This window comes from Barbus barbus, assembly GCF_936440315.1.
Source record: "Barbus barbus genome assembly, chromosome: 26".
Classification (NCBI taxonomy): Eukaryota; Metazoa; Chordata; class Actinopteri; order Cypriniformes; family Cyprinidae; genus Barbus; species Barbus barbus.
The window spans coordinates 21031234-21046045 of NC_136754.1; the positions used below are offsets into that span (position 1 = coordinate 21031234).

Below are 14812 nucleotides of genomic sequence, written 5' to 3' on the forward strand. Positions count from 1 at the left end.
AGGACACCTTTCACCTATTTCAGTGGTGTCTTCAGGGACCTTTCATGCATGGTGTCCCAAAAAGTCATTTACAGCAGCTTTAGCAGCAGTTGATATGGAGCATGAGCTCTTTGTCAGCAACTCTGTGTTATTAGCTAAGGAGGCGATTGTTTCTCCCGCTGACACACGCTTGTTTTCCCCTGCAGGACCAGTACCAGCTGTGCTACAGAGCCGCTTTGGAGTACCTGGGGAGCTTTGATCACTATGCAACGTAACCACTCCTGGACCACAGCCCTCTGGTACAACTCTTCAGGAGTGCTCCAAGTGTTCCTTCTGAGCCACCGTTCCCCATCCCCATCCTGTACAGAGATCTAGGGGGTGGGAAGGGCAGGCTATCCAGTGGCTGGTTAACCAATCACAGCAGTCTGTTATTGACTGGCACCAAGAGATTGCTTTAAGAATTATAGACAACTCTCTATCAAGAAGCACCATCTATAAAAACTATATTCTAGTTTCTCTTTAGCGTACGCCAACCCACACTACAGTCGAAGGCTACTGGTAGCACTAATTCTTTTCTCTTTTTTTCCCTTCCTGTTTGGCTCTTTTTTTGAAAGACAAAAATCATGGTTATCGTTTGTTATTATTTTTTTAAAAATCAGTATGAAAATATTGTTATTATTCTTATTTAGAATTTTTGTGTTTTTTTTTCATCTTTTAACATATTTTGTCTTAATGGCCTTTTCCGTGGGTCTACCTTTTCCTTAATTGGTACCGTTTTATTTTTATTTTCTTCATAATAGGTTATTTTAGCACAAGAACATGTATTTTTAACATGTTCCTGATACTAATACCAGAGAACCGCTGTTCTCTAAGCTGCTGATGGTTTGACTTTGTAACATGATTTTCCTGTTTTTTTTGTTTTTTCTTCGTTATGTAGAATTGGTCTTATTGGGCTAAAATGAGCGGGTTCACTTTTGGAGAAGCCTTTAATGTTCTGTCTCTGTCTCAATGATAAAAGAAAAATCTCCAACTGCGAGACGTATGCATTTGGGTTAGTGGTACTAAACTAAGAAAAGCTTTTTGTAAGGGAAAACAAATCAACTAATCAATAAAATCGGCACTGTACAGAACTCAGTAGGGGTTAAATGCGATTTGTGAGGAATACACGAATAACACCTTCTGATGGGAGCGCGTTCATCGTCAGGGACGTTACCGGGAACTGAACGCAATCCTAACGAAAAGTGCCCCTTGAATCCCGCTTCTCTGTAACATTTGAAGACCTGATATTGAAATGAGACCAATCGCCATTGGCACCTGTACAGTATAAACCACTCCCCCAAGGGAGAGTCAGCTCTGTTTAATCCAGCTCTTCTTTTTATACAGAAATATATATACATAAATTTATAATTATGAATAAATATAAATACTATTATAGATACAGTATATAAACAGCTTCTGCTCTATTGTCCATAATTCTCTCAAAACGTTATATCCTGGACTCTTCTTGATATACAAACATAGAGAAAATTACACGAGAGACTGCTGTGTGTGAATCTATTCATGGTACAAAAGTTATATCTACTGTATTATCTACGCACCCCAGGTATTTGGCGGTCTCCTCTGGAGGGGTGAGGCAGCACAAGTCAAATTAAAAAACGATTCCTACAGGACGTCATTTCATGCCTGCTTGATTACAACCGGCATGTTAAAGGGAGACCTGGCCATACGTTCGGAGTATGTTGGCAAATTCATTTTTACCTTGTGAATGATTAGTGCTGTAGAGGTTCAATCTGTTGTATACACAGTCTGTTTTCTATCTGTTAATAAGAAAACTGGAATAAAAAATGTTGCAGGAAAAAAACTCGATGTAATAAAGTTCAGTAATTGGTTTTTGTACAAAATATTGTCTCTGTGTGTGTTTCTGGACTATCCTCAGTGTGTTGTTTGTTAGATGTTCGCTGACTTCATCAATCAACCCAATGCTTTCATAAAGCACTCGAATAACACTCCCTTAAGATCTCAGTTATCCAGCAGGGAACAATGTGTTCTTTAGATTTCTGTCATACAACATTTTGTGAAAAGCAAATAATAAGTCAATTCAAAACCACAATCTTCTAGATTCTCTGTGAATTAAGAGATGTGACTTCACACAGTCAGTCATGGATATTTAGTAACACTTTACAGTAAGGTTAGGCTAGTATATTAATTTATATACTGTGAATGTGAAAGTGAATGTGTTCATTAATGAGGTAAATGAGCAGTGTTGGGGAAGCTGCTTTAAAAATACCTATATGTAATTACATCAGTAATTAATTTCTGTACATTTATAATTACACTGTTGACCCATCCCTTACACCTTAACCCACCTTTAAACCTACCCATACCACCAAACCTGTCCCTAATCTTACCCGTATCCCACCTCAATAGCAGCAATAGTGTTTTGCAATACAGTATGAACACAATAAGTACACTGTACTTATTTTTTATGTAAGTACATAGTAGTTAAGGCCACCTAATATAAAGTGTGACCCGGTTTTGTATTGTTTTGATGATTTTGATAGAATTTTGGGTTTGTTTTACTTTTAGTTAATAACATGTGGTGTATCTGCACATGGATCCACCTCATCTTGGCTTTATCAAGCCCAGCATTACAGAAAGACTGACCAAAGAACATGGATCCATCAGCCCATCTCATTTGGCTCCATAAAGGCAAGCGTACCCTCAAGGACCATTTTTTTGGACATTGCATATCTTACAGACTTCTTAGACTTCACCCTTATTTGATTTCTACTGTTATGGACTCGATGATAATGTTAGACACTCTAATCTGTGATGGTCCTTGGGAGTCACTCATTGAACTTCTATTAAGTGGATCCCTCTCACTGTGGGGATGATTGAGGATGACCCTTACCTTAAACAATTTTTTGGGGGTCTATGGGCCTCAAGCGTGTCTCTCTGTAGATGCTCCTGCCTTGGTTCCCTTGTTTGCTCCAGCTCTGTGTTTCCATGTGTATAATTGTTTGTTTTACTCTATTTAGTTAATGAACCATATCTGTATGTGGATGTGCCTCACCTCGCCTTTGTCTAACACAGCATTGCATATGTTTTGAGAGTTATGTGAAATAATTCACTCATAGACACTTTAAGGTGAACAGCATATCTTAGGTTGTCATTGATCCATGCGACACTGTCATAGTCAATAGTTTTTTCTATGTTTTCTCACCTATTATTGACATAACTATTTCTTGATCTATTTCAAGGGTTTTCAAAGACAGTGTTTATTGTTTTATTGTTTTATTGAAAGGATCCCCATTAGCTACAGCCGTGCTGCAGCTATTCTTCCTGGGGTCCTAGAAAAATATATACATAAACAAAAAAAAAAATCATTAAAAATACAAAAAAAAATAAATGAAAAAGATAAAAATAAATGCAATAATAAGTAAAGCAAATAAAAACAAACCAAGGGGATGTAACCCTGTCATTATATAATATTAACATGCATACTTGAAACAAATATACTAACACATACACACATACATATATCCACACACACACACACACATATACACATCCATACATATAAACAATACATACACACATATGCATACACCTACGTACACACATGTATATACACATATCAACGTACATATGTACCCTCATACGAGCATGAAAATACACATACGAAAACGTATTCATACACACGCATATAAATATACCCACACATGTGCATGTACACACATATTCACACACATATATAAACAGTCAAATGTGTTATTTTGATAAATGCTGTTCTACATATAATTTAAATTTATTGACATTATTAGTAAGTATGATATGCTTTGGCAGTTTATTCCATTCCTTCATACCTCTAAACATAACAGTGTTCTTTACGGCATTTGTTCTTGCTATGGGTAAGGTAAAGTTGCCATTAGTTGCATGTCTGGTACTATACTGATGATTGTCTACACTGAAAAAAAGATGCTTGAACAAAACAAAAGGCAGTTTTGAAATGGAAATGTTTCTTATGAAAATTAATAGTGAATACAACAGTCTATCTTTGACCAGCAACCAGTTAAGATCTTTGTGCATTAGTATAATATTTCTCCTATAGCTGCACCTAAGTGCTACACGAGCAGCTCTATTCTGTATAAGTTGTCATTTATTCATATTCACCAGTGGCGTTTGACCAAACTGCTGGGCAATAGTCGAGGTATGTCAATATTAGTACTTTCATCGCATAATTCATAATATTTGAAGTTACAAAATGTGCATGTCTTCTCATAATAGATATACCTCTTCCCATTTTTGCAATTATATTATTAATATATTTTTTCCATGATAATCTAGAGTCTACTATTACACCCAGCAGTTTGGTCTCGTGCACTTGTTTAATGGTTGCGTTATTAATTTTAATATTAATTACAGGATTTTGATTAATGTTATAATTAGAACCTATAATCATACAGTTAGTTTTTACTGCGTTTAGTGCCAATTTATTTAATTTGATCCAATCTACTACATCTTGTAATTCTATATTTAAAACAGTTTCTAGTTCCATTTGTGTACTTGCTGATATATATATAGTTGAATCGTCAGCATACATGACAATATTAGCCTTATGTAAAATGTACGGTAAATCATTAGTAAAAATATTAAATAATAATGGACCCAGACAACTGCCTTGGGGTACTCCACATGTGATATTTCTGATACCTGAAAAACTGCCATTAAAAAACACTGTCTGTGTTCTATTTGACAGATAACTGTACATCCATGTGATTGCTGACTGCTCAAAACCATAACAAGATAATTTTGTTAATAACAGTTCGTGATCTATGATGCCAAAGGCAGCAGAAAAATCTAAAAATACAGCACCTACAATATTTCTATTTTCAATCCCTCTAAGCCAATCATCAGACATGTGAGTCAGTGCAGTGGCAGTGGAGTGCCTTTTTCTATATGCATGCTGAAAATCTGTTAATAAATCATTTGTATAAAAATAATTGTTAATTTGATCATATACTATAGATTCCATTATTTTAGACAATACAGGTAATATACTTATCGGGCGACTGTTTGGACCAGAGAAAGGCAGTTTTTTATCTTTGGGTAGAAGAACTATTTTAGCCTGCTTCCATGCATATGGGCAGGTACAGCAGATAAAACTGAGGTTGATAATGTGGGTTAGAACAGGGGCAATAGAGTCAGCAGCTAGTTTAAGAAGCCTGCTGTCAAGACCGTCAACACCCGGTGGTTTGTTTTTACAGGATTTTAAAAGATTCTTTACTTGATCTATATTTACACTTTCTAATTTAAACCTTGAATTTTCTAATTTACTTATAAAATAATCATTAAAATAATTTGCAATATCTATTGACTTAGTTATAAATTTATCCCCTGTTTCCAGAAAAGATGGAATTATTTTATTTTTTCTTACCAGTCAGTTGATTTAAAACATTCCATAACTTCCTACTATCATTACCTATGTTTTTAACATGATTGTCAAAATAGATTTTCTTCTTCTTTTTGTTAAATTTAGTAACAGAGTTTCTCATTTTACGATATAGGTCCCAATCACATTTATTTCCTGTAGTAACTGCTATTCTTTTCATTTGATCTCTTATTTTCATAGAATTTTTCAGTTCATCATCCAACCAAGGTGTGATGTTGTTCCTGACAGTAAACTTCTTTAAAGGCGCATGTTTCTCAATCAATGGCAAGAATAAATTGTTAAATTTAAAGAGAGCAATTTCTGGATTACTAGCTGCCATCACATCAGACCAACATATAGCTTGAACATCTTCAATAAACTTATCATTTTTAAACAATTTATAAGATCTTTTAAATAAGACTACGGTTCCAGATCCACTCAGCTTGGTTATTAACACAGAAATGATCAGATTATGATCACTGCTACCAGTAGGAATAGACAGTACCTTTTTACACAGTTCAGGGCGGTTTGTGAAAATATGATCTATACAGGTAGATGTTCTGGAGCCGTCGCTCTTAAAACATGTTCTTGTAGGCTTATTTATAAGTTGAGTAAGTCCACATGCATTTGCAGTAGTTAATTTCTTTTTCAAGTGGCAGTCTTTAGAGAACCAGTCAATGTTTAAGTCACCCATAAAATATATGTCCTGACTTACATTAGTATTTATATCCAGCATTTTACAGATAGTGTCAAGATATTCACAGTTGGCACTTGGTGACCGGTAACAGCAGCACAAAAGTATCGACTTTCGGTGAGGTAGATGCACTTGCAACCATAATATTTCGATGTTAAAACTCATTAAATCAGTTCTTATTTTTACTGGCAAGTGATTTTGAATATAAAAAGCTACTCCACCACCAAAACCATTTCTGTATATGTTGTAACCTTCAATAAATAGTTCTGTGTCATCAAAGGAAGGGTCCAGGTGAGTCTCAGAGATAGCAAGAATGTGTATTTTATACTCATTTAGCAGTTCAGAAACTTCATTGATTTTATTCCTGAGACTGTTTATATTAATATGTGCTAGTCTTAAGCCTTTTCTTGGTAATGAGTACATGAGTTTTATGTGCTGTCATACCTTCAGAGTTGCGCAGAGATTACTCAGGAGTGCTAGTGCGGGAATGGATGATGAGTTTGTCGTATCTGAGGTAGGCAATGTCTCCTTTGTCACGTGCTTCTTTCAGCTTTGGCATCAATTCCTTTCTTTTTAACCGCACAGCATCAGTGTAATCCTCATTAATAAAACATTTTGTGCTCTTGAGGTTCTTTGTTCTTTGCATAACCGCAACTTTGTCCTTGAAGTTCAGAAATTTGACAACAATAGATCTTGGTCTATTTCTAGCAGCTTCAGGTTTTCCTATTCGGTGTGCACGCTCTATCTCCATGTCTCTCTGTAGTTGTAGTTTTTGCCTGAAAATGTCCTTCACTTTTTCTTCAGAGTCTGCCCAGGATTCACCAGTGGATTCAGGAACTCCATCAATCACAATATTATTTCTCCTTGATTGACCTTCGAGATATTCTTGTTTGTCAATCATAACTTGCAGACTCTCACACAGTTTCACTATATCAGTTTCTATAATTTTTCCATGCTCAGACTGTTTAGCTTGAGTGACTTTAAGTTCATCTACGTCCTTCTGTGTATATTGTAAACTTACTTTTAGCTCTTGTAATTCTTTGGAAACATTATCCATTCTGGCATTCACTGAGTCCATAATAATTTGGACTTAATTTTTGATGCAATATAAACCATGATGCCTCCTCGCACTCCAATAATTTTTCAACAGTACAAAAAAAACACTTGTATGTTCATAGTGCAACACCAAAAACCAAGAAAGGTAAAAAAAAAAAAATTAAAGCATTTTTTAATATAAATAAGTGCAAGTGAAGCTGCGACACCAAACATGGCCACAGGGAGACACCAAAAGACCACTAAACCACATAGTAAAGACCACATAGTGCATATGCTGCTATATTGATCCATTCTGAATCACTAAACTCTCACATATTCGCTTCTTGAGCCAGCAACCATTATAAAACATGGTTTGGTTGCACATCAATAATAACCCACTGGCACATGCCAAATGTACAACTCCTTTATGTCACTGTAATCAACTTTATCCTGATTAAAATCGTCACCCATAAAAACTTTACTAATGTAACACTGGTTTGCTTTGTCCAAGATAGATTTTGTATCATATACTCATGTAGTGGTTGGGTGAAATTTACTGAAATCTGGATGTGAATCACTTGACCAGGTTTTCAGTACATTAGCACCATTTTGAACTGAATGCATTTGCTAATTGCAGTGTTTCCCAATCCTGGGGCCTCATTTATAAAGCATGCATACGCTCAGATTTGATCTTAGAGTGTGCGTACACTTAAAAATGGTCTTTGACGTGAAAAAAAAACCGTCAGTGCTTAGCGTCACGCCAGGGTCTGAGCAGACGTACACACTTTTTATTGTTGGAGTATTGCAGGATTTTTAAAATATAAGCTGATCATTCTATGAATTGCACGTATGCATATTCGAGATATGATCATAAGATCAAATTTAAGACAAAACACTGTGTCTATGCTTAGAATATGAAAAATGATTCAGTTCTTTACAGTTAATTTTTCAAACGGTAAGCAGAACGATCCAAATTGGTTCAAGATTGAATCTTTCAGCCGGTTTACTCAAGCACACCTTTTGGCAGGGTAAACAGTCTGGTGATACTTTATGAAAATGAAAAGTGAAAGTGACGTGACTTAATTCGTGCTCTGCATTTACTCATCCAAAGTGCACACACACCGTGAACACACACCCGGAGCAGTGGGCAGTGGGGGTTCGGCGCCTTGCACAAGGGCACCTCAGTTTGTGGTATTGAGGGTGGAGAGAGCACTGTACATTCACTCCCCCCACCTACAATTCCTGCCGGCCCAAGACTCAAACTCGCAACCTTTGGATTACGAGTCTGACTCTCTAACCATTAGGCCACGACTTCTCCAACTCACGACTTTATAAGACAACAACTCTATACAGTCAACAAAAAGAGTGAAAGGGGAAAAAAAAATCATGCCTACAAACCACTAAGAACAATCCTGGAATATATGCTATCGTTTTAAAGAAATGAAGAAGAGCTTTCAGATAACACTGATTGTGCAGCTTATGACTGTGAACAACTCTGTAGTGCAGGGAGCAATGTGTGGATACACTTTTTTGGACATGCATTTAATAACTAAATGCTGTTAAACTGAATGCAAAACAAAGTATTTGCTGAAATACTCACAACAACACCGAAAGAAGAATAAGCAGCTTATCTTTCAATCATATTTACATTCCTTATTATAGCAGCAGCACTCCCTGTGCATTGTCTTTCTAAATCATTATTATTCCAATCCTTAAGAACTTACATCTAACAATGGACTACAAAGACATGATCTCCCATTTATGTTTTCTCCCCTAATTTCTTAACAAATGCATAATACGTATACACTGGCAAATAACTATGTATGGGTGAAATAACTATGAATATTAAAAATTGTCCCTTTACGTAGCTTCAAAATAGCTAGTTTTTACAATGCAGTAAACTACTTTTTCAGAAAGCTTAGCTTTTTAAAAATATAAGTACAATGTAAAAACATATATGTACACAATAAGTGTATTGTACCAAATTATTAATTTAAATGTAAGTACATAGTAGTTAAGGCCACCAAATATAAAGTGGGACCCAAAACTGAAACAAAACATTCACGAAAAAAAAAAAAACACTCAAAACAGAAACAAAACAGTAAATGTACCAAGATTTTTCCGAGGAAATTTGGACAGTCTCTCTCTGTGACAGCGCTCCTCCTCCGCTGATTTATCTGTTCACTTTTGATGACAATTAACCAACCAAACAGAATCCTCCTTTCAGTATTGGTGGTGGGTCCATACTTTTTTACAGCCAATCAGATAGGAGCCTAGGGTTACACTCTCCCCCTTTTTAAATTCTCATGACCAAGAGAGAGAGAGAGAGAGAGAGAGAGAGAGAGAGAGAGAGAGAGAGAGAGAGAGAGAGAGGTTATATGGAACAAGTACAAATAGATCACTTGCCCATTGGGTGACACCATAAAGTTTGACATTGCTGACTCTTCGACTCTGGTGAATCTTCAATATGAATCATTATCTGACTCATGGATCTCTGCCAGTTCAGGGACAGGTTGGGAAATGTCTTCTAGTCTATCCAGTTCCTTTTTCACATCTGGTAAGCATCTGTCTTTGCAATTTCTGCACTCTGTCTGGATTGTAGTAGCAACTGTTACTAACTTCAATGTCCAAGTAGATATCAATGATCTCACTCTTTTTGGATGTTACTTCCTTTCCCCTTTACTTCCTTTCACAGGTGGTCTTTGGACTTTGGATCCCATCAAGCCCCAACAGTCATCATTATCCCTCATGGGCAACAGGTGGTGCCGAAGTAAGGTCCTAATTCCTCCCCTGCTGTTCTTAGGCTTCAGTCTGTGAACAGGTAAGTTTTGGGACTGTTCCACAACATTGTATGACATAACATTCCATCGTTTTTGAAGTTCGCCTTGCCTGTATTAGCCAGTTTTCTGATGAGTAGCCTATTCTGTCTCTTGAATTCAAGTTCTGGAGTTTCACCCTTTAATCATACAGCAACTTGTTTCTTTGGTTATTTTCCAATTCTGTTTCAGAAGCTAATAGGTATCCGTTCTGTTCAGGTTTTCTGGCTGTGGATGACCCTGTGGGGCAGTAAGGTGTTGTCTGAGATTTACGGATTCACAGCTATTCTACTTTATTAAGCCCCTTTCAGACATACAGTCTTTACTAAGGTGACCAGACGTGCCACTTCCCGGGGACATGTTCTGCCCAGGATTTCTAAATTGCCTAAAATAACTAGGTTTTGGCTGTTTGCACCGCGTAGATCGATGTATGTTGTATATGACGTTGTATGACATCTAAGCTTTCGAATCCTTATGCTTTCGAATCGCTCTCACGGTACTTTGATCCTTATTTTAGGCAATTCCTGGGCAGAACATGTCCCTGAGAAGTGGAACGTCTGGTCACCTTAGTCTTTACTGGTAAACTACCAGTAAATTACCAGTAAAAGATCATGTATGAACAGGATGTTTTCAAAAATACTGGTAAATTGGTTCTCATTCAGCATTGTGTGAATGCAGAATGAAGATTACCGGTATGAGCATGTGCGAAGTGAGAATGCGCAAACGAATGAAGTTTGCTTTGGGACAGTCATAAAGTTCTTATGGAGATGACGTGATTACTCTGAGCTGCATCTCTCTGTATTTGGATACTATTATGCACATCTTGTGAATTTAAGAGCAAAAATCTGTTATGTTTAATCATCCCTTATGCCTGTCACTGCGCTGTACGACTCGGCACGGCATGGTTCAGAGTTGGGTTTGGCGTAGGGCATATTTCCAACACGATAGAGCATTAACTTTTAGGGTCAGACCCCGATATTTGAATTCTGAACCACCGCAGTACGTACCTGTAGCAACATATTGTGTATATATGTATTTAATATATAGTGTATTTAACCTGTGTTTTAGCGCCACTCAGTGGACATTTCACTTTGAAACTGTGGCGAACCGTGCAGTAAGGTACGTAAAACAGTGTCGCACAGAAAGTGCACAGAGGTACGTATTTTTATGAGACCATATTGAAAAATGTGCCAGGTACCAGGTACTGTACCCAGTGGAAAACTCCCCTTAGACTTCAAAGATGTTTGTCAATTGGACAGGAAACTAAAGCACTTCTTCTCATGCAGATGAATGAAGGCAACAGCACAGCTTGTAAAGATCATTTTGGATGACTGACTTCACAGAATTTACCAGTATTTTGGTGCTGATGTGTGAATGGTCTTTGACCGGTAAAAAGCCAGAACACTTTTGCTTGTGTGAACAGCATTTTTGTGTATTTACCAGTAAAGTCACTCTGGTAATTTAATGGTAATTTACCGGGATTGCTGTGTGAAAAGGCTATTAGGTTGTGAATGTGGAAGGGCATTTCATAATGAACAAAGAACTTTCCACAAAGACTTTAGCAACAGTCATTGCTCACTGTTCTTTGGTAGGAAAGGCTTGAACATAGCGGGTGAAATGGTCGATTATTACCAAAATGTTGACAATGCCCTTTGAGTCTGGTTCTTCAATGACCTGCCACATTCAGCTTTTCACTCGTCAGTAAATATGTGAGAGGATTAGTGTCAGTTCTCCCTACAAACTGAGCACCATACAGGTAATTGTGACACTTGTCCACAACAGCCAATTTCAACACTGGGAATTCTAGTTGGTGCACAGGGTAGTGTTTTTCATAGGCTCTTAGTTTCCTACTTGCAAATACAGCATCCATAATACAAGTCCATAAGAATGTTCTTGATTTAGAACAGCACCCAGGCCACCTAAACTGGCAACTATATGGAGGACAAAAGGATTGGTTGGGTCAGCAAAGGAAAGTTGTTGTTAGGCAGTCAATGATTTTATGGGAAAGTCTTTGTGCATGTTTGGTCGCATCAATCACTGCATCAATCACTTTTTCCAGCTTGTACCCAATTGAGAACTTTCAGTAGTTGTTCCTCATGTTCTTCGAGGGTCTGTCTAAACATGATGTTTACCTTAAATGACTACTTTTAGAAGATGTATGTCACCAAGTACTCTCTCCATAAGCCTCCAAAATGTCATGGGGGCCGCAGTGATTCCCTGTGGCATATGCTCAAACTGATGGTATCCAAAAGGACAGACAAAGGTATTTTTTCTTTGTCTTCCTCTGACATAGCTATTTGATAGTAACCACTGCAGAGATTCAAGACTGAGAACCATTTGTTGCCAGACAAGCAGTTTGTGTCATCATCAATTTGTGGGTTGGTGTACTGACCAGGAATGGTACGGCTGTTTATGATACAGTAATTCCACCTTAATAATTTAGTAATTCCGAACTATCACAATGGGTGACATGAAGGGTCTTCCGGATTCTTTATTGATGCCAGCTGCTAGGAGGTCTTTTAGGTGGCATCATAAATGTCAGCAGGTGCGATGCATTAAGAGCATTATATGATAGGCCGGGAATCACGGATATGATGTTCAATGCCTTTTGCTAAGTCTAAGTAATTCTAAGAACACTTTACTTCATTCAACAATTTCTGACATAATCTCTTTCCCAGGTGGTAGGTATTGTTGACTTGCTGAAGTCAAACATCTCAGGACTGATTGTCTCATTAGAGGTACGGCTTCTTGGTGCCAAAGTTACAATGTCAGTAGGGAACACATGGGTTATTACTGTCCCAGCAAGAATGGAGATATCTTTGTATGTCTCATTGCAGATCAACACTCTGAAATTATTCACTTCCACAACAGAAGAGGGTAGTACCATGAGCCCAGTGAATAGTCCAGTTAGAAGAAGATCAGCCGAAGATATCTACAAAGATTATTCGTCAATGGATTGTCAGACTCCACTTTGCAGATAGCTTTCTGCTCACCTTTGGAAAGAACAGTAAAATTGGACTTGTTGTTCAAGGGCAGATCAGGGCCAATATTGATAGTGTCTCCTCAACACCTGTGAGGGAAGCAGGGAAAGACACATCAACTATGATTGTACAAATACCTTGTATGGGTATCTAAGAAGAGCTGAGTCCCCAAATCAGATCGATGAAAGGATGCAGGTGTACATTAGGTAGTTATCTGTTAAACAATCTACCAAACACAGTGGTGACATGGGATTCACTGTCTAGCAGAGCTTGGTAGGGAAATTCAATTTTTACTGAGACGGCCGACTAAGGGTCCACTAATCCCTTGGGGAGACAGCTTGAACCAGTGATTCAAGTCTGGCTTGTTTTTGAAAATTAGGCTTGTTGCTCATTTTAACTTTTCATAGGGAGCATACCAGCTTCTGAATGGCTTGGACAGAGTTTTCTGGAGCTTGGCATCTTGTAGTGATATGGCCGTCTTCTCCACAATGGTAACAAAAGTAATCATCTTGATTCTTGCTAAGTCTTCTTTTTAAAGTAGAAGGTCAGCTTTGTTTGGGGCTGAACATGTCAAACTGGCTAACTCTGGCTCACACTCAAGACAGCTAGCTGCTGCTGTTGCTCTTGCAGTTGTTGTTTGAGCATGTGTAGTTCTGAATACTGATGTGTCTCTACACTTATCTGTCTTTGCCTTTGACTCATGGATCACCAAACAAACAGACACCAAGCTTTGACCTTCTTTCAGATGTGCGCACAGTTCCTGAATGTCATTTTTTAACTCTTAAATGCATATTCGGGTTTTTAGCGACCCGGACCTACAGTGCCCTCCATAAGTATTGGAACAGTAAAGACAAAATGGCTCTGTTGGCTGTGGAGTCAAGACATTTGCAAATATGGTTAAAAGATAAATATGAGACAAAATTACAGAATGTCACATTTTATTATTAGCCGTTTCAACACATACATGCTTTACCAAATAAAAAGAACAGCACTTTTAGAGTTCATCCCACTCATTGATGTGAGCATAAGTATTGGGACAATTTAATATAAGGCAGATATAAAAGATTAAAAGCTATTATTTAGTTGCAGATCCCTTGCGCACAATCACAGCAGTGAGTCTGTGACCCATAGACATCACCAGACTCTTGGTCTCGTTCTTTGAAATGCTTTTCCCAGCCTTTAATGCAGCCAATTCCAATTGTTGCTTGTTTTGGGGAGTTTCTGCATTTACTCTCCTCTTCAGCTGGTGAAATTCATGTTCAATCGGATTTAAATCTGGAGATTGACTTGACTTTCCATTTCTTTGCCTTTATAAATTCCTTGACTGAACTGGCAGGGTGTTTTGGGTCATTGTCCTGATGCAATATGAAGCACTTCCCAATAAATCTGGTGGCATTTTCTTGAATATTGGTAGGCAAGATGGTTTTGTACCCTTCCAAATTCATTCCGCTACTGTCATCATACATTAAGTCATCAGTAAAGTTGAGAGGGCCTGTTCCAGAGGCAGTTATGCATGCCCATGCCATGACACCACCTCCACCATGCTTTACAGATGAGGCTGTATGCTTAGGATCATTTGCAGTTCCCTTTTTTTCTCCACATTTTTGCTTTCCCATCACTTAGATAAAGGTTCATCTTTGTCTCATCGGTCCATAAACACAGTTCCAAAACTCTTCTGGCTCACCTTTGTGCTTTTTTGCAAACTCTAATCTTGCCTTTCTATTTTTGGTGCTGGTCAGAGGTTTGCATCTTGCTGTGTAGCATCTGTAATTCTGTGTCAAAGTCTCCTGAGGACAGTAAATTGTCAGAGCATCCCCCCAGCTTTCTGGAAGTTGTTAGGTATTTTACAGACACGTCTTTTATGGTACATTTTCAC

The 14812-nt window shown here is 37.7% G+C and overlaps 1 protein-coding gene across 2 annotated transcripts in view; it reads left to right on the top strand.

The window, feature by feature from the left end:
• Nucleotides 1-1829, top strand: part of LOC306846615 (receptor-type tyrosine-protein phosphatase F) — a 125258-nt gene extending 123429 nt beyond the window's left edge. For both annotated transcript variants that reach the window (XM_079380097.1, XM_079380098.1), the window contains one exon: nucleotides 186-1829. In XM_079380097.1, coding sequence (XP_079236223.1) covers nucleotides 186-254 — 69 coding nt within the window. In that variant the 3' untranslated portion in view covers nucleotides 255-1829. The remainder of the gene's footprint in view (nucleotides 1-185) is intronic.
• Nucleotides 1830-14812: the final 12983 nt, after the last annotated feature.